Below are 25,285 nucleotides of genomic sequence, written 5' to 3' on the forward strand. Positions count from 1 at the left end.
ACAACTGAAGCTCAGAAATCACAGTGAAAATCTGGTAAGTCACCAGTTAAATCAACATCTATCCACAGAAGCAGTGGAAGCAAGGTCTTCTGCAGGAGTTTCATCTTAGTCCTCATCAGCTGGATTATGAACATGAGCTGGTTCCACCTCAAAATACACTCAGACGGTTTCCTTGCTATTTCACAGCTAGTTAAGGGTCAGATCCTCAGACCTCCTCCTAGAACCCACAATTTACAAAACAGCTCCGCTAAGAAGATGCTGTTACTCCATACATCAAATCTCACAGACAAGGTAGTGTGGCTGTTGTGCTCAGCTCAACAGAGGAAAAAAATATTTCACTGAATAAACACAGACAACAAGAATTCAACTAATTACTGCAGTACTGTGCAGGCACAATTTCTAAGAAGAAGGACTAAAACTGCACTGACTATTAAGAGATGCTTTATATATTGCACTAATTCAAACTGCATTTTCTCTGAAAACAAATCTAACACCATGGGCAGAGTTTAAACCAAGATCAGAGGCAATGACAGAATTGAGATTCAGAGAGTAGCTGTGGTTTGTCTGTTTGTTTGCTTATAAGCATTTGATTATAAATCACATATTTAGGATTTCCCTAGAGAACCTGGATTCAGGAAAATTAGGCAAGTGAAACATGTACAGAATCAAATGAATAAAAAACCACAAGACTGCATAATCAAACAGAACATTGACAGCTCCAAATAATCCATCTCCACATATAAACCCATAATCAGAACATGCATTAAAGACTTTTTACCAGCAATGCCATTGCTCCCCTAACTACTGAAGTCAAGAAAAAGCTTTCTATAGGATGCATAAGTGAAATCAAAATACCACTTTAGTTCACTAGTCAACTCTTTGTTCAACTAGTACCAAAAATTCCCCAAAGTTAATAATGTATTCAAGCTTCTGCACTACACTTACATAAAACATTAATTCAAAACACCATCAGTAAATGCCCCTTTCTGACCTCTTTCATGCAAGTTGAAGAAAGGAAGGCAAACTTTAAGTTTCTTCTACAAAAGCTAGTAATTCTGCAACTTAGATGCTACCTTAAAAGAAAAGCCGGCACAATCATACTCTAAGGAGTCCCCAGCTGCAACATACCAATATATCTTATCTACTAATCCCAAACAATGCCTTTCCCTTTTGCTTAAAAAAGAGCCTGAGTGTTCAGTCAATACTGCCCAAATAGGAGGGGCCAACAATCCAAAGTAACACCGGCTGTCTTGAAGTAAGAACCCAGACTGCAGCTACCGCAGTGCTAGAAGAGGATGGGAGGAAGCAACAGCGAAAAAAGACTGCTTCCTCAGCTAAGCCCTGGGAATTTTTCTGTGCTCAGAAGGGGACAGCATGACCTCCATCTCTCAGCCTCCCTCAGCTTCTTTGCTGGCAATGGAGAATTGGGGACAACAGAAGAGAGAAGCAGTTTTCATATTTTCTACACTGACATGACTGTAGAGGGGCTCTAGGACTTCACCACAGAAACATCAAAAGCTTAGAAGAAATAAGTGCCTCAGATCCCACTGTTTTCACCATCCACACAACAAATGCCTGTGCAAGTAGTCATTCTTGCTATTAATAGTACCATTAACTCAATATTGAGCTGCTCATTGGTATATTTGCAGGATATAACCCCAGGTCAGCAACTCCCACTAAAAAATCCCATTGGTCTAGAAAACATGCAACAGCAGCTTCAGGAATTCCTTTGATTTTAGTTATTATATTTTATTATACTCCTGATCAATCCCTGCCCCTATCAAGTGCATCTTCACTACTGGACTCCATTCTTGAACAATCTTATGTCACCGTGTATCTATCCAGAAAAGTTCATAACATCTCAGCAGGCTTCAAAAGTGGCATCACTGGCTCATGCAGTGCTGCCACATGCTCCCCTCTTTCTTTTTCTCCTTGGCACCTCTCATTACACCCAACTTCAGGAAAGAGATCAGGACTGCCTTGGCACAATCTATGACACACCATCTGAAATCATGCTTTAAAGACAAGTGAGGAGTAGGGAATCACTCTGTTTCAGACCTTACTCAAGAAAAACAAAATACAAAAAGTAGGAGCTATTTCTCCATCATACTACTTTTTCTAACATTCTACTAAGTTACAATTATTATAAGGACATAATGAAAATGAAAGATCCCTGCATAAAGAGATAAGCTATCTTCTACCTACATGAAAAGCATAAAATCTTCTTTCACATTTGAATGTATCAGCTACTGTGCTTTGCCCAAAGGGAACAGAGTAGATTACAAAAGAAGTCACTAAAATTTTTAAAGATTTGCAAAGCTAAGTAGTCATTTTATTTTTGTAGATGTTGGCCAACACAACGGTAGTTATTTCTAATTGCAGGCTACAGTGGTATTAAAAACCAGCATTTAGTCATAGCAGCTTTACCTGTTGCGGAGTTTTTCTGCAACAACTACCCTGAATTTTGTCAATTGCCTTCCACAAGTGTTTACTTTTGAATAATTTAGTATTTTCAAAGCCCACATACTTCCCAAAGTGAATATAATGAGGGCCAAAGAAATATTGCACATACGTTGGCAATCTTTTATTTGAAAGCAAGTTGCTACTTTCATAAAGGCTGCTACCATGTCCTTATTAGCTCCCTACATGTGGTATGTCTGAAAAATCACACGTGCTTACAAGCCACTCGATCCTTTATGAAGTTTCACATTGAGCAATATTCCAAGCTGAGTGATCAATGTGTCTTTTGGAGTACTTCAGTAATCTTTTCCCACAGTAAATAAACCATGCAGTAATTAATTTGTACTTGATTCCTGGGGGAAGGGAGGGATTAACAACAGTGAGGTAACATGACCCAGTGCTAATACATCTAGAATGACCTTCAGGCAATGTGATTTATACCTTCTGACTTGGAGGGCCATCGCCTTCATCAGAAATGCCATCCTCCTGCTGATCATAAGCAGGGCCTCCCAGGAGCCTTATTCTCTTCTCACATTGCTTCTTTGCCACTGTCAGCTGATTAATATACCTCTTCACATTGCGAGCCCTTAGTAGGTCAGCTTTCATTGCTGCAGTTTCTTTTCCTTTTGAATCTAAGAATAAAGCAAATCATAAACAGTATTTTATGACATGAAAACATCATTGTACCACTGCCTCTGTGACCTGTCTGATCAAAGCATCTGTCATTCATTAATAAACTGTGCTCATCAGTACAGATACTGGCAAGTTTGTATTTGAAACAGAACGATGATTTTGAAACAATCTACAATGATAAGTCAAGGGTTTACACAAAAGGTTTGAGAAAAAAAAAAATCCGTATTCAAATACATAGCGAAACCTGACCCCTCCAACTCTCTTCTCATACTTCGTTGGAAGACACAGCCCAAGACCTCTACTATGGGATGTACATTTATCAGATGGCATTAGGAAGTTACCTACAGCCATGGCATATGATAACACGTGGAGCTGATGGCCTATGTACCATAGCATTGACTGCCTGGATCACGAGGGACTGGGCTCTCTTCCCCTCAGCCCAGATTCCCACACTTCTTATTTGCAAACCCAAACTTCTTGTGCCTGATGTGAACAGTATATCATACAATATCCCCTCCAGACAACTGACCAAAGTTCCCTCAAGATGGTCAGAAGACTAAGAAAAAAAAAAAAATCTTAGAATGCCACATCAAGACTGCATAGTACTGTTAAAAAGTAAAGTAACATGAAGATGACAGTCAGCTGAATAAGACTTAGTAATAGCCAGTGTAATGTTTGTGTACTCTACATTGCAGCCTCTTCAGCTAATTACCACGATCTAAAAAAAGAAGCAGCAGATAAAGCAGATATAAAACCCTATTGTGTGGAAATCATGTTTAGTATCTGCAGGATGCAACTGATTCACATTTATACACTGGTTTTATTTTCCTACTCAATGATAACACTCACGCTTTTTTGGGCTGCAGCTATTACTCAGTAGCAGAGTACTTGGCTTGTACTTGGCTCTGGATTATCTGATTGCTCAGGGATAAATAGTAAAGATCTACTCTACTATGTTTTCAAAAAGAAGACTAAGAAAAAAAAAAATCTTAGAATGCCACATCAAGACTGCATTTACTGTTAAAAAGTAAAGTAACATGAAGATGACAGTCAGCTGAATAAGACTTAGTAATAGCCAGTGTAATGTTTGTGTACTCTACATTGCAGCCTCTTCAGCTAATTACCACGATCTAAAAAAAGAAGCAGCAGATAAAGCAGATATAAAACCCTATTGTGTGGAAATCATGTTTAGTATCTGCAGGATGCAACTGATTCACATTTATACACTGGTTTTATTTTCCTACTCAATGATAACACTCACGCTTTTTTGGGCTGCAGCTATTACTCAGTAGCAGAGTACTTGGCTTGTACTTGGCTCTGGATTATCTGATTGCTCAGGGATAAATAGTAAAGATCTACTCTACTATGTTTTCAAAATATTAAATGCTAGCAAAACCATGTAGATAAAACCAGCATTCCATTTTCACAACACTTCTTGTTAAGAAACAACTACAGAGCTACATTTGTGAATGCATACACAGCAAAAAGGAAATCGCTCAGAAACTATTTAAAATACCTATTTTAAGAAAGTTTCTAATACATTATGTCAACTTCTCCTTTTACAACTGTTTTTACCCTTTTATTTCCCCCTCAAAGCCACATGTAAGTACTGCATGCAACTCTAAGTTTTGTCATTTACATACTGAAGGACAACTCAAGGTACATGGAGCTCCCTGAAGTTCTACACATAATTGAGTCCAGATATTCTCCCATTATCTTTTCCCATATTTTTAATCTCACTTGATTTGCTGCATGTATCTATGTTGATAGGGATGCTTCCTGATACAAATATTCTTAATACTTTAATGGATGAGTATCATTTGCATCTGAGCTGCCACATAATAGTGAACTAAAGAGATGATACTCACTGAAGCAAATGATAAAATTACTTTACTTAAAAAAAAAAAAAAAAGCCATCTGTTTTCCTGGCATGTTATCTCCACAGGGAAGTCAACAGAGCATTTAATTTTGTGTTTCAGTTCCCTAAACAGAGGTACCAGTATTAATGAGAGAAAAGGAAAGGAAAAGACCTTAAGGACAACGGAATGCTCTCCCTCAAATCAAAACATTTACAGCTATTACAAATACAGGAACAGAAGTTTAAAGCAAAGATTAAACCCCAATCTTTTCCCTGCTGCACTTGACTCTAAGATGATTTTTTTAAAGTTCCAAATTCTTTCAATAGTTTAAATGCTTTGAGTTCAAAATGCATACTTGAAATCCCACTTCTGAAAAACCACAAACAGTACAATGCAATGATCATTCAGCCTTCTTAAAACAAAAGTACCCCTCTTGGTAGAAACAAGGCATTCTTGAAGGGTTTTCGAAGTATGCATGTCTACTTTACCTGAAGTCTTATCATCCTGTGACTGCAGCAGGCCTCCAGAAGAGATTAATGAGCCTACTGCTTCTAGTGATTATTTCCTGTCTTAACAGAGATCCTTCAGAAACATTTACCTCAGCTCTTCATATCCAAAAGGAGCCACTCCACCCAAGAATCACTCAGGGCAGTGATAAAGATCACACTGCCAGCCTGTTCCTGCTCCATGGATAAACAGGACTAGTCACCATGAAAGCCTGGCAGTGACGTCCTTCACAAATAAACAAGAGGCTGATGAAAAGCAGAGCAGCACAGAATGCAGCTAATGTGCTACGGTGCAGGAAAGATAGCATGGACTAACACTGAGCATCACTTCCCTCCTCCAAATTATGAAAGGTAAGGTAGCAGAAATCAGGAGGAGCATTTTCAGCTCAACTGGAGAAGGTTAGGTAGATCACTGTTTTTCTCCTCACCCTAATTTCCTTTTGAGATTTTAGAGATTTTTGGATCTAAACTGTTCTTTTCATATTAAACTGCATTTTTCCTATTAAGCACTATCAAAAAGATGTTTTAAGTTATAAAGACTTCTCTTTCTAACCTATTCTTGTCTGATTCCACCATCACCAGAATACCAAGACACAATTAAGAGTGATTTTTCCTATTTCTGAGTATCATGAAAGATGATATTCACTACATTCAGCTATCACTGCATAAGCCAAGTAAAACCAGGAACACACAAAAGGAAAGGCATGCATGTATTCATACCCTCCAGTGAGCTTCAACAAATGGAAAAGAAGTAGATATATGCTACTAAGACACTGTTTCACCACAATGCAAGGGGGAAAAAAGCATCCTTTGAGTAATATTTTTTTAACTAGTAACAACTTTACAGTTTGGGTATGTTTCTAAAAAAATATTATTAAAAACAAACAAAAATCACTCTTCATCAGCAAGACAAGAAATATGCTACATTGGCACTTCCTCCCCATGAGCTGCATACACATTTACCAGCAGCAACTGAGCAGAGCCTCCACCTCCAAAGGAGCAAAGTGTCTTTTATTGACTTCCTCCAAAATAATTCTCCTTATCTGGGGAAATTTTTGACAGGACGTGCACTGCCATGGAGGAACTTCAAATCCCAAAGGGGTATTGTGCACCTCTCCCAAAGGCAAACAAAAGCAGAATTTCAAACTCTGCTTATCAATCCACAGCTGTAGATAATTCAATTTGCACCAAACAACACTAAAATGCAAATGGTCCAAATGAACTCAAACTTATCAAGTAATCAAAGCTATGCTACCTGTGCAAATTGTTTTATTCTATGCATTTTTGCTCATCTGCAGTGATTTCTGACAAAGCTTCAACATTTTCTTCTAAATCACTCATAACTATCTTGATTTAAGCTAGAAGTATATCCCCAGAAGCATATCATAGAGCCCACCGAAACAATTTCTGAAAAGTGATTTCTCAGACCTAATTTTCTTTCCTTTTTTTTTTTTTTTTTTTTCTGTGGTGGCTTTGCTACTTAAGCAAGTTTATATGTATTAAATACATCAAACTGCAGTACATATTCACACCATCCATTCTTCAGTCAGAATACGGGGCCTTCCAAATCTTCATGCCAAAAGATGCCACTTATAACCCTTAAGCATGCTGAAGGATACAAAAAAAATAATGCGAATTTGCTTAAAGTAGAAACTTAATTGTATTTTAGACCTGCATGATCCATCCCCTCTCTTAATAGTAACAGCAAAAAGGCAGAGATTTCTCATTTTACCTGCAGAGTTATATATGGCAAAAGCATGAATAAAATAGAAAGTACAAGTTCTTGCTCCTTTACAGCTTCAGTAGCTACAGATCCGTGACACCTGGCAGCGTGTACAACAGCACTGACCAACCTGACCCATCACCAAAGGAGCAACACATATGCTCACCATCAAAAGCTTTTTTGCAAAACTTTTTCCAAGAGCCAGGTTAAGCACATACAGGGCCTCCTAAATGCTGTGCTGAAGTACTTTAGTGAACATCTACATAACATTTTCGTGTAACCTTATGTATATAACTTACAAGTCTTTACAGACCTCCTCCAACTCTTAGAAACTTTGAATTACACATTTTCAAAGCCTACATAGGCCTGGAAAAGCATTTGTTCAATTCTGCGAGAGCAGAATTTTTACAAATAGCACACATGGTTCTTCTACTGCCCACGGTCCAACAAAGGGAAAACCAGCTCTACTGTGGTTGGACAAGAGATTGAGTAAAAAAAGTGCTAAATCCCAAACACTTCCACAAACAGATCTGAGAAAAGGGATTTACAGCGATATCATGGACAAGTTAGGCACTGATCATTAGCAATGCATAGTACAACACAGCCTCCCACTACAGCCACAGCTGAGAAAAATAAAAAGGCAAGTGGCAGTAAGGTAAATCTGAGCATGGGAGTCAGTATGTACTATACAGTAAAATAACATCCACCACAGATAGCCTCTGTCTGCAGGTCCTTGCACCCCTTTGGCCATGTCTATCTGACCAGTCAGCCTCTTCCCTCCCTCTTCCCCTGATCAGCATCTCTCCAAACCAACTGAGGACAAGATGAATTATCATCACTAGCAGACACAAAGGATCTCAAGAGAAGAAAGAAAAATTTCCTCTATAAACTTGATTTGAAAAATCACAAATAAAAACAAGTAAATATACCACAGAATCTGTTGCCTTTACCCTCATCCACATGGATTTCCTCCACACTTACTGCTTGAGCATGACATGCAGGCACAATGTCAGCTCTTTAAGCCTTGCCAGAAAACTGTGCAAAAATAATTGAGCATGAATGTTTATTCCTGTGTGGAGGATGCAGGTCAGGGGGAGGAATCATAATACAGTTTTGACATAATTAAGTTACACGGCATCTGCAGTATGCTGCAACACACAAGTATACATTTTACTTCACTCTAAATTATCATCCTGACAAAACCCACACATCACAACCCACAAAACCAAGCCAGCCTCGAGCCCCAGGTTTTTTTAAAAGTCCCTTTTTACAGCTGAACATTCAAGCCTCTTTCAGAGCCATAGCAGCTGAGAGGCCTGCTCACAGACAGTTCTGTTTCTGTGCCACTTGTCAGCTTTGCTTATAAAAGCAAATATCTAGACACACAGTGGGAAGGCTCAGCAGGAGAAATCTTCTGCTGCAACGCAGCAGACCTCCCCACACAGAAATGGCTGCTTATTCGATCTGTCTCGCAATCCCTGCTTGAAAACGAGCAGTTTTCTCAACAGGGATGCCCTGGGGTGGATTACACTGTAGTGTCTGAAAAACACTCCCATCCAGTCATCCGAGGGTGGTTTTCAGTCATGCTGTGAAGTCACGTGTAAGGCAGAGGGCACAGAAAATTAAAAGGCAAATCAAACAAATCTCTTTACAAAAAATCCTTTAAAAAAAAAATCTGTTGAAAGATTTGCTCTGTGTTGCCCTAACACAAGATACAGGCCTTCATGCATTTTTGGGTTTGTTTAAAAAAGAAGCTAGTAAAAAGAGAACCATGCTAAAATTCTTGTAGGGTCCTGTAATACAATCTCAGTATGAGAAGAAACAAAAATATGTCTGTTAAAATTAGATCCAGTGTATTTAAACAGTTTCTTATTCATGTTACAGCAAATATAAAGTTATTATAGTAACCTACTTTTGTTGCTATTTCCTGATTGATGTTTTTGAAACCTTTTCTTTATGAAAATTAAGATTTACTCTTGCTTCTAGAAACTTGCATATCATCATCTGTCATTCATGTTACAATGCTCAATCCAGGTATTTGTCCTTTTACAAACTGCTTTAATAGATCAAAATGCAGTAAAGGTTTTTAGATAAGCATTTAGAGTCCTCCAAAATTTTTAGCAGATAAGATAGATTTTTGTAAAAAAAAAAAATAAAAACAACTAAAATACTTAAAATGCAGCTTAAGTTTTAATTTGGTTCAGCACTTAGAAGGAATCATTATCAAAAGGTAAGATGAGGAGAGTGGTTTACAGTTAAAGGTGTAGAAGGATGTGATTCTTCTAACAATAGCACATGTGACTGTAGGGAAGGGTACCATCTGAAAATACCAATAGGAAAAAAAACCAAACACAAGTTTAAAAAAGAAAGAAAAAAAACCACTAACAAAACTACCACCAAAACCAAGCCTCCTCCTACAGTCACTGCTTGAGTGATCATGACCATTGAAGAAGAAGATACACAGGAAGGCACTGCTGGAGAAGTGGAGAAGTAAGGCAGATACACGTACACACCAGATTCTGTGCTTTTGTGCCAGTGTAAATGAGGGAAGTAGCACAGTGTCAGCATGCAAGGTAACAGCTTCTATTTACAGTGGCCTGCACTGCTCCAAAATAAACTATCTATGCCTCTGGAAACAATAATGCTGCATTAGGTTTCTTATTCAACTTTAGCAACAGCCAAAATCAATTCTCCTGGACACAGAAATTTTATCATCCAGCCACAACTGGCAACATACTGCAAACCTCTCAAATTACTTTGTGTCTCAACTTTTTAGACCTTTGACTCTCTCAGGGAGTCAAATGCAAAACTTACTGCTTAACATGAATCAGAGGCTTTTGTACATTTTCATTTGCTCTCTTATGCTCACATGCTAGAATATTCAAGTGACAGAAATTTGAAAAGAAAAAAAACAACCTATAATATGCCATTTTTCAGCTACAGAGGGTTTAATACATTGATGTTTAGAAGTACTTTAAAGTACTTTCTGATTTCATTAGAGGGTCCTAACAGCTAAATATTTTGCCAATAGGTGGCACCAGCACTAGTTAAAACGTGTAAAGAACCCTGTCCTTACTGAGCAACAAGCCTTCCTCTCCAACCTTACTGGGCACCAACATTAAATGCATACTTTGGTATCACCACATAAAATAGTAAAAAGGTTAGGTAACTGTAGCTCCTATGAGAAGTCATCAGTTTGAAACCTGTCCTCAGGCTACTCATCCTTTAATAATAGACACTTTTTTAGAATAATAGACAATCTTTTTAGAAAAAATAAATATTTTTGGTCAGTTTTAGAGACTTAATTATGTCTCCTTAACCAATAGTAAAGGTCCACAATCCTGCTCAGGCGTACTTATTGCTAGTTACACGGTTGTACAACACTTCTTTTCCTAAGCAAAGTATAAATTGTAGCTAAGCACTCACTACTGCAGAGTTTTGGCCACCTCTGCTACACTAACTGTTCCTCAGGTCTTTTGTTATACCTTCTTGTATTGAAAACACTGCCTCAGGAAGCTCCCATAACTCAAATTGATGGAGAGTGAGACGGCTCTCGTGTGGGACCCCACTTGAGTACTGCATTCATTTCTGGGAACCTCAGCACAGGAAAGACATGGACCTGTTGGAGCAGGTCCAGAGGAGGACCATGAAGATAACCAGAGGGGTGGAACACCTCTCCCAGGAAGAAAGGCTGAGAGAGCTGGGATGGTTCAGTGCATAGAAGAGAAGGCTTTGGGGACATCCAATTGCAGCCCTTCTGTACTTAAGAGTCCTGTAAGAAAGATGGGGACAGACTTTTTAGCAGAGCCTCTTGCAGTAGGACAAAGGGGCAATGGTTCTAAACCAAAAGAGAGACAATTTGGATTATATAAAAGGAATAAGTATTTTACAATGAGGGTGATGAAACACTGGAACAGGCTGCCCAGACAGGTGGTACATGCCCCATCCCTGGAAACATTCAAGGTCAGGTGGATGGGACTCTGAGCAATCTGGTCCACTTAAAGATGCACCTGCTCATTGCACAGGAGTTGGAGAGACGATTTTTAAAGGTCCCTTCCAACCCAAACCACTCTATGATTCTATATCCATGTACGTACTATCTACACTTGCTCTATTCTTACAGTTTGACAGTGTACATCAGGCTCAACAGAATGCTGGCCAGCCAGAGTTCAGCTGCTCTTGTTGAACACCCAGGCACTACAGAAGCGGTTACATCTTCAGGACCCAGGTTTGCCATAGGCAAAAGGAAATAGCTCTCAGTAAGCCTATCTCTCGCCAGGTTGGAGTCAAGGCTAAGAGATGCCCATGACACAGAAGGCAAGAGCTCATTTACTAGCAGCAAAGGAGAGACTGTTACATACATCCAGCTGCCATGCTCACACATCACTGCAGGTGTGCGCCACATGCCGGGTGAAAAGATTAAAAAGAAAAATAGAATGAGATTGTGCAAACACACTTTCATTTTACATAAAGCTTACATTAGTTATTCACCATTAAATCCAGGGGTAGCATTACGCTGTAGCATCCAGAAAGGGAAACATCAAAACGTGATGCTGAGTAACGTAGTAGTCTGTTGTACAAGATTTCAACAATCTTTATGTTACCAGTGAGTTGTGCTTGGTTTTTTTGTTGGCTTTGGTTTGTTTTAAGAAAGGTACCACAGCTTTTTTCTCTAACCTTTTCTTTTTAAAATTCAGGAGCATATTAGATTCCTTACCACATTAGGTAAAATTTCTCCATTTCCTTTAGGAAAAATAAGGCACAAAACAGCCTTCAGAACTAAATTTTATCCTCTACAATTTTGATAGCCCTCTTAAAAGTTTATTGTACATAGAGCCTGAAATTTTTTGGTAGATGAAAACCTGAGTAGAATAACTGAAATTATAAATCTGCCCTAAATTTGTGTGAACTATAAAAAGACTGTATTGCATGCCTCTGTGGGGCATACTGCTTCACATGTGTCAAGCAAAAAAAAAATCACCTTCTTCAGACAATGTGCATAACCACTGGCTATTTAATGAGCAAAAGGGTTAGCCCCAATAGTCCCAAGGGCTAACAGAGCCAGCAGTGGTAATCAACCCTTAAATAATATACAAGGTTACCAGAGGAATAAACCAAAAAAAAAAAGTCCATATCATAACACAAAACTTCAATGCAACAGCTAGTGAAATTTCTGTTAGATTTTTTTTTTAGTACAGGTAGAAATCAAGAGCCCATAAAAATGCAGAATCAACTTTACCACATACCACTAGCTCTGTAATATTTTTATATCTATTCTGCAGTACCAGACACTTGTAGCTTCAGAGAAACATCTTCTGTTCAGGATTTAGAAAAGTAGATATTTAAACAGATAAAATCAAGTGAGATAGAAGAAAATTAATTAATAAATAATTAATTGTAGGAACCTAAACTGTATAAAAACATCCCCCAAATCAATTATTGTCTCAAAAAGACCAACGGTAGCACAAATGGAAATACAGGCTTAGCAATGTTTGATTTTTCATAATGTTCTCAGAGTTAAATTCCCTGTTCTCATTTTATTACTTTATGAAACAGACTTCCCATCCAATTACCTTTCATTTGAAAAATATTAATATCTATTTCTATAATGTACCCTTGAATAAAAACCAATGCCTACTTTTATCTTGGTTTGATACAAGCAAGATATCCTACTGGAATGCACATCTAGCTCTATTTTAGAGTGTAAACAAAAAGCATTATGAGTGTTGACAACCTTTCTGAAACTTGAGCATGGACCTCAAGCTCTTCAAATTGCCCAAAATTTCCCCACCCCACAGCATGTTCATTTTCTGTTTCTGCATTTTTCATTATACTTGAATCACTTTTTAAAATTTTCCTTTCTGATACAAGGGAAAGAATTTTTTTAAAACTTGAGAGATAGAGATTACATGAGAACCTAAAATCTTGAAGATTTATTTATAAAGAAATTAAATTTTCCTATCTGTTGCCTTTCTATTATGCATGGATACAACTTAAGTATACCTGCCTAAGCAATTATTTGGTCTGTAATTTTGCCATTAAGATCATCTCCTGAAGATATGCCTCAATTTTAACATATTTTGAGAACCATGTAAAGTAGTATATATAATAAATGTAAGTACAACTGTAATATGCACTGCTTTTAAAAAGGCAGACCTTGCCAAATCATTGCAGAAGGATTTAAGAGCACTCTTTATTGCAACTCAAAAACATAATACAATGAAGAGTCAAAATAAAGTCTGACTGACAATTATGCTGTATCATTCCTTCTTCTGTTTCAAAAAGAGAACAGACAGATTTTGAAGAACAGATTGTATGAAAAAGAAAGCAGAAATATGATTCTCAGCATATGAATTTGTAATGTCAGAAATCCTAGCTGCAGCAAGTTCTGAAAACAAATGTATCATAGATATGACCTTTCTCATGATCCATCAGCTTAGATGAAGATAGGGTGGGGGGATAATCATACCATGTGAGCTTCTGGAAGATTCAGACAAATGAAACAGAACCAAAATACTAAAGGCATAGCATTCCTAAAATCTGTCTAAAAAACCCACACATGCTGATTGCATATGTATGGCGGGAGTTCAAATAGCTTTTCAAAATGAAAACAACGGATATGACTTAAAAATGGAATCTTACCTTTCTGCCTCTTCACTTGGGGAATATTGCTGATTGTGGTTGCCTGAACTATTTCCACTACAATTTGATACCTAATTTTTAAAACAGTAGGGAATAAGGGTGAAGAGAGGGAAGAGAAGAAAAAAAAAAAACACTGTATTAATTTTTTACAATGTCTTCTTCATACCGCACACTAAAGAATTAATAAAAATCAAAATACTTCTACTTCCTCCTCACCTGGAAACAGATTAATTTCTCAATATACCTGCAACCTGGGAGCAGTGTGGACATGGAATAGGGAAAACAGATTATCTTGAAACAAAAAGGAAACATCCAACTAACAATAACACTGTCCTCTTCTCTCAACTGATGGTACTGCATAGACAGGTAATGTTCAGTAAAGACAATATAAAGTCACACTCTAAATATTAAATGTAAGTTTTCTGTAGGAAACCAGGATGGTAGTTCAGTTTAAAAGAAAAGAGCTGTCTGTAAGTTTCTTCCAGCTAATCCACTCAATACATATATGGAGCATATATAAATTCAGAGAAGAAAAAAATTACACTAAAATATGTAAAACATCAAAGTATTATAGTCCAGGAATAATTAAAACATATTTATCACCTACAACTATACTACACAATAGCAGACTGTTAATGCAGCTAGCAAACTGAATTTTAAAACTGATTTTGTGACTAACAAATACTATGCACTCAGCAAAGTAAATGACTGTCAGTTAAATCTTTTATAAATGTCAAAGTTCTGGTCAAAACACTCAAATTCCTCTCAATGCACTTACTTTGGTAGCTATTAATACTGTTAAGAAAGCAAGTATTCCAGCGAATTTTCTATCTATCAAGTTAACTCTTAGATGAAAGCTGAAGCCTCCTGGAAAGGCTGTGACTACTTACTCTCCATTTATGAAAGAACATGTGATCCTTAAAACCTATTTCCCCTTCTTTCATGTAAGCTTTTCTCACCAACATCACTCAATTCTCCCTCCCCATTTCTCTTGCCTCCTATAACTCTTTTAGGATTTTGATTGTCTCTGGCTCTTTGTAGAGGCACAGTTTTACACACATAGCATATACTACAGTTCCAGATTTTTTTTTCTGCAGCAAATTCTTCAATTATCAAATTGAAACTTGAAAACCTGTTTGAAAACCTGTAATTTTTCTAACACTACTTCCTTTTGCCATTACTGTATTTTGATTGTTTCCATCCACCACCACAGTTCTTGCCCAGTCTGTCACAGGAAGAACAGCCCCAGAGTAACGGTGGTGTTGTGGTGCGTAAGAACTCCCACATTTAATTCCCCACTCGCCTAAGTGAGTGGGGACTTCCCAAATTATTCAGGGCAGCTCACCTGGACTTTTGTTGTATTGGTTATGTAATCTGTAAGTGTACTGCAATGACACTCATTCACCTCACTCAGGTGTTGCGGGCTAACTGTGAAATCATAAATTTATCAAACAAGATACAGACAAACAACTGCACGTGGAAGGTAGTTCCCACTTATCTTGCAAACTTTTTCTGCCCAGATCTACTCCCATTTGTTCACATTCATGGTTTCATATGGTTTTATTACCACTACTTAACATGGCATCTCTTTTTTTCTATTCTTTGTATTACTTTAAGTATGGGAGATGCTCTGAGTTACATCCTCAAAGATACTATTTAATCTGTTCCTCCTGAGCATTGGGCTCTCGCTGCAACTACTCAATGGGAGTGCTGTACAACACTGCACCACAGAAACATCCCCCTGATTACACTGCCAGACCACGACCCTTTTCTCCCTGAAACTCTGTTCCAAATATTCTAGCTGCTAGGTATTCTGTGGTGTTGGTGAGTAAACATCTAAGGACATTTTAAATGTGATGTATTAATTTAACTTTGAAGAAGTGACTGTACTTGATAAACTGGACCCTTCATGGCCTCACATCCACATTGCTTTCTTCTTCCCTATTCTCTATTATATTCATGCATTTCCCTCATTTCTTAAGTAAAAGATGATATAGAGCCAGTAGTAATGGTCTTTCTTACCATGAATTGTGTAGTGACTTTTTGCTGCTGCAATAATAAGTATCAGAATAAATATAATGCTGATCCTGAGAGCAGAATAAAAACTATCTAGCTTACTTCCTTTTCACTATTTGTTCTCAACTACATTTTTAACTCAGCATGTCTTTTATCTTTAGTCTTCTTTTGACAGAGAAATTAAATGTTTCACATCTGATGTGAAAATTCATCTTTTCTTCCTTATTTGTAGCAGAATTCCAATTAATCCGTGCTAACTTCAGTCTGAGGGGAAATGAAGGTGAAATTTCACAGTTTAACTTTTTCTTCTTGAAAGACATAGGGACAACAGTCATTGTGAAAACTTGATAATACAGGAATAAAAGTCTGCCTCCCTTCATGACAAGCATCAAAAAATGAAACATTATAAACAGTGAGTTTGAAGGACATTTGTAGATAACCTTACAGTGGTCCCTTCTGTGAAAGCTTTGCTGGTTTGTTTTTCTCATCCATTCCCCCCCAAAAATTCAACTTTTCAGAAGGTAAAGATATGATAGGAAAACAAACAAAAAAACCCCAAAATAGCTCCTCAAAAATCAGCAAATTTCTTTTTATGAAAACATAAACAATAGTGAACTTCCAAGAGATTAAGTGACCAAATGTTAGAAGTCCACTACAGATACTAACAAACTATGAATCCTAAAGTATCTCCAAAATTAATAGTAAGTAGTTCCTGCATCTTTTAAATGCATTACAAAAATAAAATCCACAAAAGCTATGCAGAAAATCAAGACAATATTTCTTCTTAAGGTAGTGCTTCTAAGGTGGGAGAGAAACAAGATTTAGAAAATCCTCACAGCATTATTATCCTTTCAGGGAGAGCTATTTGCACAGCCGAGAGCTTTACACTTGCTTACAAGGACACCCACATAGCCTCCCTCTCTTTTCTGACTTCCTGGCTGAGAGCAACACACACCCTTCACCCACAGGTTTCCACTGAACCATCTAGGGGTTTTCCCTGTCTTCCCCACCACAAATGCCTGGCTATAATCACAATAAAGCCTAGCAAAACTCTGTTAATGAAATCGGTCTGGAAGGATGCCTTATCAGCCTTCCCTCCTGTACTGTCATGTGCATACACCAAGGAGCACCCAGGAGTCCATGCCTTCTTGACTGTGGTCCGTCAAGAGCCTGAGGAAATGTTTATCAGTGTCTCATGGCCTCTTGAACTGAGCAAGGTATTTTATCTTTATTTTATTAAATAGATAATAATCAATCTGCAAAGACAAGCATGACAGGAATGTTTAATAAAAAATAAGGAGTTCCCAGGAACTGTAGTGCCTTAGGATAAATTTCCCTTAAAGCTAAGCCTATGTGGAAAATTGCTACTGCTTGTATCTGTTCTTTACCAAGACGTTATGTGGCAACATTACGAGTAACAGGAGGAGGGGGCTTAGAGTTCATGAATGCCATGCACTGGCTTAGAACAGACACTGAAAAATTGTTTCCAAATGAAACCACGAAAAGGAATTCTTAATGAGCATAATTACCCAGAATAGCATCTAACTGGGAAACTCTGTTTAAGTAAAACATGCCAGCAATTTATTTGTTGTAAGAGAACTGGAAGCATTTTCCCCACTGCCATCACTCCAACAGACTCTTACTGTGCTTCTCAGTGATAAGTGCACAACAGCTTATTTGTTTCTTCCTCTTGAACTCCTCCTTTATAGCTTTGCCCTGTGGCTCACTGTTGTGAATTACAACTAACTACCACCCCCTTTTTTTTTTTTTTTCAATCCATATTGGGACCACTGTTTGTTTTTGTTAATGCAAATCTGTGAACTTTCACTGGTTAATCATGAAAGCTTTGCCAAATAGACTACACAAATTTGAGATGACTACACGTGGGCCCATCACTCTCTGGGTGCTTCCACAGTGCTGGAGCACAAAGGGAACAGGAAAAAAAACAGGAAATGCTCTTTAACCATCATCCCAGAGACTGGCTCTGTACAAACAGAGGATGGAAGAACACTGCCTCCAAAATCACATACTACTTCTCTTCAAAAAGGAGATACATTTTCTCAGACATTTTCCATTAAAATACTGATCAGCTCAGACTGATCAACATTTTGTAGCATATAGAGGAAGACATTTCAAGATGATGGCACTTGGACTTCACAGATTAGAAAGGAAAAATGTAGGTGCAACCAAAAGCACATTATTTCATAAAGCAAATCTGCTCCCTGGTATTAAAGAATGCAATTTAAAGTGACCCATCAGCTAAAAAGAGAACACACTGAGCATTAATGTGCTTGAACAACAACAACTTAAGAGTTGGGTTTCTTTTGAAACAAACAGATCCATTAGTGTGATTATGCTAATAAATACGCCAACTAGGTTTTAGGCAGAGTCTAATAGAGACTAATTTCTGCTCTCAGGAAAGGCACACTGTCCCAGAATAAAGAGCAAATTTTACAACAGACAAACAATAAGTAGCCAAGCAACAGAATCATTTCACCATCACCTTAATGTATTTTCCTATCCCAAAAATGCAAGTGGTTTCAGAATGAAAGAGAAGAACAAGAGAAAGTACGATGTTATTTATGCAGCCCACATACTCTATCCCAGTAAGCCATCTCTTGGTCTGATCAGGCCATGTCTAATAGAAGTTCAGGGTCACAAGAGATGACACAGAAATGTAATTGATCCGCATGTGTATTTCAGATGTTGCTGCAGCCATTTGAGAAGAAAAAAAGCTGGCCTGCAGCAGCAACAGAGGGGAACTGGGAAGAGGAAAAACTACCAGTTCTGGCTGGTGGTAAGAGCTTAGGACAAACACTCCAGAAATGGTTTCAGGAGCCCTCCAAGGCTTTGCATTGCTCAATAAAACCAACTCAAGGATATCTAGGGAGGATCTACAGCAGTAGTATCTCTGCTCCCCACTTCCCAGTCAGTTCTTCCTTATCCTTTCACATAAATCAGAAATCAGAGGAGAAACAGCTTAAAGATAAGGCAAGCATAAACAACAGGTTCTTGGAAAAGCAGGCTTGAGATGCAGGCAATATCTCATACTAAAATGAAAGAAATAAGGAGAAAGAGATGAGACAGGGAGTGGAATTAGTATGAATGTGAACAGGTGCTATTTGCATTAGAAAACAGGAATATCAAACAAACTCATGATATGTAGGAGCTCAGTGATGTTTTTTCTGTTTTTAACAAAGTCTGTAGAGTACATTAACGTGGTTAAGTAGTATGCAATTAGGAAACATCTTTCTGCAACAGTCCAGGAAAACCTCTCATCCAGTGGTAAAACGTGTTGGAACTCAAACCCCTTCTTTCCATGCCACAGAATCACAGCAAGCTGTTCTGAATGCTCAGTGTCCCTAGGGTCACTATGGTTCATACTCAACAGACCACCATGGCCAGTCATAGTTCATAAAGATAATGAGAAGAAAACCATCCACACTAGTGGAAATTCAACATACTTTGTCTAGCTCCACTGAGGCAAGTTGCAAAGAAGAGTCCAGTATGCCTTTCATACATTTCAAGCATTTATCCCTTTCAACAGTACAGTCATCTCCAGAATACTACTAAGCAGAATTTTTATGCATTTTCTGCCACTGAGCTAAAATGCTGATTACATTAGAGATCTAACAAATGTTGTAGCTTATCATCCTTACTATCTCTGCTTCACCAAACAAAAAGAAATCTAAAATTAAGTTTAAAAAGAAAAATCACAATTCATTCATATCTTAGTAATGGGCTGGAAAAGAAACATGTTTAGTTTTAAATGAGCTACAGTGAAACATTAAATACCTCAGTTGTTTCAGAAACTCAATATCGGAGCTGCTGTTAATGAGCTTGATGAACTCCTCATAAGAAGGAGCATATGTGTAATCTTTCTTCTGATGCTCATTCATCTGTTCTCTATACTCCAGCTGGCTGAGTAGCATTCGGTTAATATAATCTGGATCACTCAGCAGTTCCACCACTGGTTTCAGTACTGGAGAGGAAAAGTATTTTAAAACAAAATCCTTATGTTGAAAAATAACTGCTGTCTTGCAAATGAAAACTGCAGATAAAAGGCAAAAATAAATATCCAAGTTTATAAAAATCAAAAAACCTGAAACCAGTCTTCTGGACTTTTAGTTCAGAAAGTCTAGTCAGTACATTTGAGATTGCATATACCTTCTTGATAAAACTGGGTGTTCTATTACACGAATTGATATACATTGACAAAGCTGAGCTCTATTTGGAAAATTCCAAGTGTTTTCATTGTTTATGCTGTGTGCTCTGAAGGCTATGACATTATGGCCAGTTTAAATGAAAATTGAAAGTAAACTGAATTGCGTAATATACTCGGAACTTCATAATTTCTGAATTTGACAGTGACATAAAAAACGTGTATTGTATTTATGTCAAAGTGTGGCTGATAAAAGGCAAAATAGAAAACCCTCAATTTAAAAAAACACACTGGATAAATCAAAGTGTAAAATAATTAATCAAATATGATATCATGATTCAGTTATAGGATCCACAGATTTAAGGATGTGTTTATGCATCTGAATGAAATATAAAGGGCCAGAATTATTCATATAATCATTATAAATAATGCCAAGGGAAGTTGCAACAGTATTCCTCTATGAAAAAATAGAGAATGCGAAAGGACAAATTGTGTTTTATCCTGAAATGTGATAAACAGCCTGGCATCAAGTCATGAGAGTTAAGTAAGTATATGCTTGATTTTGTGAATGTACTGTCTTATGGGCTATCACAGAAATTAAATTTTAGAATGTAAAAGCAGAGCATCAAGACTTACACATAATAAAGTTTGTAATTGCTAATATTGTACATGTACAAATGGTTAATCATCTCTGATCTTTGATCTACCTTTTGTTGCAAGTATTTCTGCAAGGACTATGCGCAAGCTGACAGACTGGACATCCTTTGAGGGTAGGAGACAATACACCAGAACTTGAGAACATTTTTGCAGGAATCTTACTTCTTCATCAGAGCTCCTCAAGCATGAGTGCAGTAAAAAAGGTCTTGGTAGATCTTCCTGCCTAGAAGGAGAAAAATAAAAAAAAGGAGAACTTACATACCACTTGTATCACAAGTCATCTATGTTCATCAGTTGCTAATTGACAAAATGCTGCAGCACGAGCACTGGGTGGGTGCTGTGCGCCACTGAATACGCACAGCAACATACTGATGGGTGAGTAAGCCCATGAAGCACATTGTGCTGTTTGCAGACTCCTCACAAACAAGTTTTCGGATGACAGCTCTAAAAGAAACAGGGAACAAATATCCCTAACCTTGATTCTGTGCCCAATACTATCTAGTTTATCTCCTTGCAGGTGCCAATGGTTTTCTGGACTTCTCAGAACATTTGAAAGAACTCCTTAGTGCAGGTCACAGCTGTACCTTTTCACAAAAACAGCTGTAGGAGCAGAGCCAAGGTACCCTAGCAGTTCTTTTATGGCCACACGCCTGATGTGCTCCAACCCATTTTAACAACAAGGTGACCAAGCCAGTGGTTCCAGACAGACAGACACAGTGTCACTTGAGAGGCACCATAGTAATTTACAAAGGCAGCCAAGACTGGTCTTCAGTAGAAGGCTCGAAGGTACTAGAAAGGCTTGTATTTGTCACATCTCATACCAGTACCTCCTCCTATTTTCCGTAACATCTGCTTTCTTCCCTGAGCTGGAGGCTGCTATTCTGGCTAGGTTAGGCTGCTGTTCTAGTCAACTGACTGTTACCCACAGAGCTGCTCTAAGCCCATTGCCTCTGTATGTGGAAAAAGTGACTAAGAACTGTATACAGTCAACCAAAAGTTTTCTGTTAGACACCATTATACAGCCAATAGTGACAGGCAGTATTGTATAATAACTAATTTTTGCTAGTCAGTTCAGGAGGATGAAAATATGTTGGAACAGTAACAATAACTCTGATTTTGTCCTAATAATACAATAATTTGTATTAAGGTGACTAAAATTAGTTTTACAATTAGTTTTCAGAAAAACAAATGTGAAGATGACATTTGGGTTCGATTTGATGAACGCCTTTAACTCAATCACAAATCAAATGTTTTGTTTGCAAACATGGATCGTGAAGGGTGTTTCAATTGTTATAGATAAGACAAATTTCAAAACAAGTCCCTTGGAACAACTTGGAAGTAAACACTCTTTTCTGAAGAGCAGTGGTTTATGAAGATAACATGTAATCTTCATTATCAAGCAGTCCAGGTGGTACAGCTGACAGCTCAGAAAGCTGTTTATCTTGTTCTGGTAGGATCTTTTCTCAGTGGCAGCTGAATACATAGTTATTTTCCTCAGTGCATTTCTACTCCTATTGCATACTCCAGACATATTCTGAAGCCTCCTCTATACCACGTCAAACATTCCCTGTCATGTTCTCCCCTAAAGGCATTCATTATTTATCCAAACACAGACATGTCCCAGGCATATTACTGGCAGACAAAGTCTGGGTCATTTACCTACACCCACCTCTTATTGTGGAAGTAAAGTCTTCCAGACAGGCTTGTCCACTCAAAGTCAGCCAATTAGAAACATGGGAAGAAGCGTATGCAAAATGCTGGCAAACAGGATGACTCACAGTGAACATAGAATCATTAAGGTTGAAAAAGCCCTTTTAGATCATCAAGTCCAGCCATTAACGCAGCACTGCCAAGTCCACCAATAAACCACGTTCTTAAGTGCCACATTTACATGGATTTTTAACACTTCCAGGGACAGTAATTTCATCACTTCCCTGGACAGCCTGTTCCAATGCTCGACCATCCTTTCAGTGAAGAAATTTTTCCTACCAATGTAAGCCTCTCTTGGCACAGCTTGAGGCCATTTCCTCTTATCCTGTTGCTTGTTACCTGGGACAGGAGACAGACCCCCCACCTGGCTACAACCTACTTTCAGGCAGCTGTAGAGAGCGATAAGATCTCCCCTGAGCCTCCCCTTCTCCAGACTATACACCCCCAGCTCCCTCAACCACACCTCATAAGGCTTGTCCTCCAGACCCTTCCCCAGCTTTGTCGCCCTCCTCTGAACGTGCTCCAGCACTTCCCTGTCTTTCTTGCAGTGAAGGGCCCAAAACTAAACCCAGGATTCAAGATGCAGCCTCACCAGTGCCAAGCACAGGAATTATCACTTGAAATGATTCCTGTGTATTAACAACAATGATACAGAGTTAGAACTAAAAGCAAATGGTGACTGTTTTTTGGCCTGCGAACAAAGCCCATCGTTTTTGGACGCCTTATTTCCGGGATATCTTGCATAGTGATTAGATCAAGATATACTTTCATAGCATGTGCAAAGCATAAAACAGAGCCATAACGCACATAAAATTTCACTGAACTGAGATTAGCCATTTTCATCTTCTATATCTATCTACAAGTCTCCTGAGGAATGCCAGTCTGTTTGGGACTGCAAACACACTGGAGCATTAACTGTACCTATAGTATCACCCATGCAAGAGAAGTCTGTCTCCCTATTGTAAAAATTTATTCCCAGTCAAGAGCCAACACATACAGCTTTGCTGAGCTGGACCTATGCCAGGACACACAGTCAACAGAACACAAATGGAACAGAATAAACAGGCACATAGGCAAATAGTTGGTTCTTATCCTTCTAATTTGTCTAATGTGTTCCTGCCTACAGGAATGCAAGTGGGGAGCAGAGTTGCCTACTCTCCAGTTTACAGGCTGTTTAAGAAAAGCTTCATTTTTTCCTGGAGTTATCTCCATTAATTAGGAAGATATGACTCTCTAGAACAGGTTTTCCTAGCCAAACTATATCTACCTGTGATCTAAAAAGCAAAAGGGAAGAGATTTATGAAAATAATAGAGAGACAAAGTCTTCAGGAAATTCAACTCTAACCAAGCCTTGCCTGTCAGTGCCAAACAGTTCTGTCAACAAATCCTGCAGTATTCATCACTGTTGGGCAAGAGACATAAAAGGAAGACTGAAAGCAGGAGAGGAAGCTTGGAGGGAAGCTTAACAGCTACAGAATAAATCAATATGAGTGATAAAACAGACAAGACAAAACATACTGGTTTATATCCTCCTTTGCATGTATACAGGAAGCATTACACTTCTATTTGTCTCAATATTACCATGACCAGCTTGCAGGGAAATACTGTGTGTCAACAAAAGATCTGGCCAGTAAACAGCAACCCTTTTAACCCAGGCTTCCCCTTCACTGATACACATTAAAAAAAAAAAAAGAGCACTAAACAATCACAGAAGTATTACCACCACTGCTCAGCTACCCAACCATGTCTGTTTACTGCCTTGGAGCAGGAGCTAAGATGTCCTGATCAAGCATATTCTTAAGCCTTGATATAAAACCTAGATCTTCAACTCTGTGAGAATGTCACACTGTTCATTTTGCAGAGAGCAACAGGAAAAGCAGAAACTGAAGTGCAATCCACATACATGTACACAAAGCAGAGTGCTGCTACATCTCTCCAGTGTCAATAAAGATATTAAGCACTATTAAATAACCCAAATAGTAACATAGACATTATTTCTTTTCCTAATTCTGAACGTTTATTATTAGTACTGTGTGGTTGGATTCTCCAAACAATCCCTTAGTAATCACAGAAAACTCCGAACTAAAACTGCGTGCAGATATTTTTAGACAGAGCTTTAAAAGCCCAGTCAGTTAGCCATAAATTCTGAGCACAACTGTGTGCAGTGAGCTAATAAATGTGGCACTCTAGGAAATAGATCCAAAACAGGTATGATAAAAACTCTATAAACCAGGCTCAATTAATCTGCTTTAGACAATACTCGAATAATGGCAAGTGGCAACTAAATTCATTTGTGCCTTTTTGTACAATTAAGACTGAAGTAATAGTGACAACAGTGGTCTATCAAGGTGCAGGTGACTTCAATGATTTAAAACAGTAGACAGAACACAGACTCTATAGAGCATCCTTTCAGGTCATATCCATCTTCATGCCCCATAAGCTACAAAGCCAGCCTTAACCTTGCCCAGATTCCTTTTCTGTAATTTTATGAAAAGCCTGCTCTGAATTTTTAACACTATCCAATACTGTTATATAATGTCAGAAAGCAAAGGGATTTCCTTCGGTTGCCCCTCAAAGCACTGGAAGATTAAGCAGCACAGTACAAATATAGATCCATAGATAGGGCCTGCCCAAGTGAATTCCTTTGTACCAGGTCTTTTCCAAGCTGTACTTTGGGAACAAACTGACACCTGCTGTAACTATCCTCTGCTCTGAGGCTGCTTTGTGCAATTACTGCCTGTGCATCCCACTGAATGTCATCAATGTTAAGACTTTACCCCTTACTGCTGTGAGCCTACAGTTCATCCAGCACTTTATAAAGGAAAGCGGAAAAACAGATTTGCTGTGGTATTCCTGAAGAAAAACAGTTACAACATTACCAGGGTTCTAGAAATATCATTTCCTTCCCATAATATAA

The 25,285-nt window shown here is 38.1% G+C and overlaps 1 protein-coding gene across 1 annotated transcript in view; it reads right to left on the reverse strand.

Annotated features, from left to right (window-relative positions):
* Positions 1 to 25,285, reverse strand: part of SNX25 (sorting nexin 25) — a 70,295-nt gene that overhangs the window by 28,009 nt on the left and 17,001 nt on the right. The window contains exons 3-6 of the mRNA XM_017744304.1: positions 20,709 to 20,881; positions 19,635 to 19,821; positions 13,824 to 13,894; positions 2,902 to 3,092 (exon numbers count right to left, since the gene is read on the reverse strand). Of these exons, the coding sequence (XP_017599793.1) occupies positions 2,902 to 3,092; positions 13,824 to 13,894; positions 19,635 to 19,821; positions 20,709 to 20,881 (622 nt within the window). The remainder of the gene's footprint in view (positions 1 to 2,901; positions 3,093 to 13,823; positions 13,895 to 19,634; positions 19,822 to 20,708; positions 20,882 to 25,285) is intronic.

The sequence above is a fragment of the Corvus brachyrhynchos genome, unplaced genomic scaffold (genome assembly GCF_000691975.1).
Source record: "Corvus brachyrhynchos isolate BGI_N302 unplaced genomic scaffold, ASM69197v1 scaffold17, whole genome shotgun sequence".
NCBI lineage: Eukaryota > Metazoa > Chordata > Aves > Passeriformes > Corvidae > Corvus > Corvus brachyrhynchos.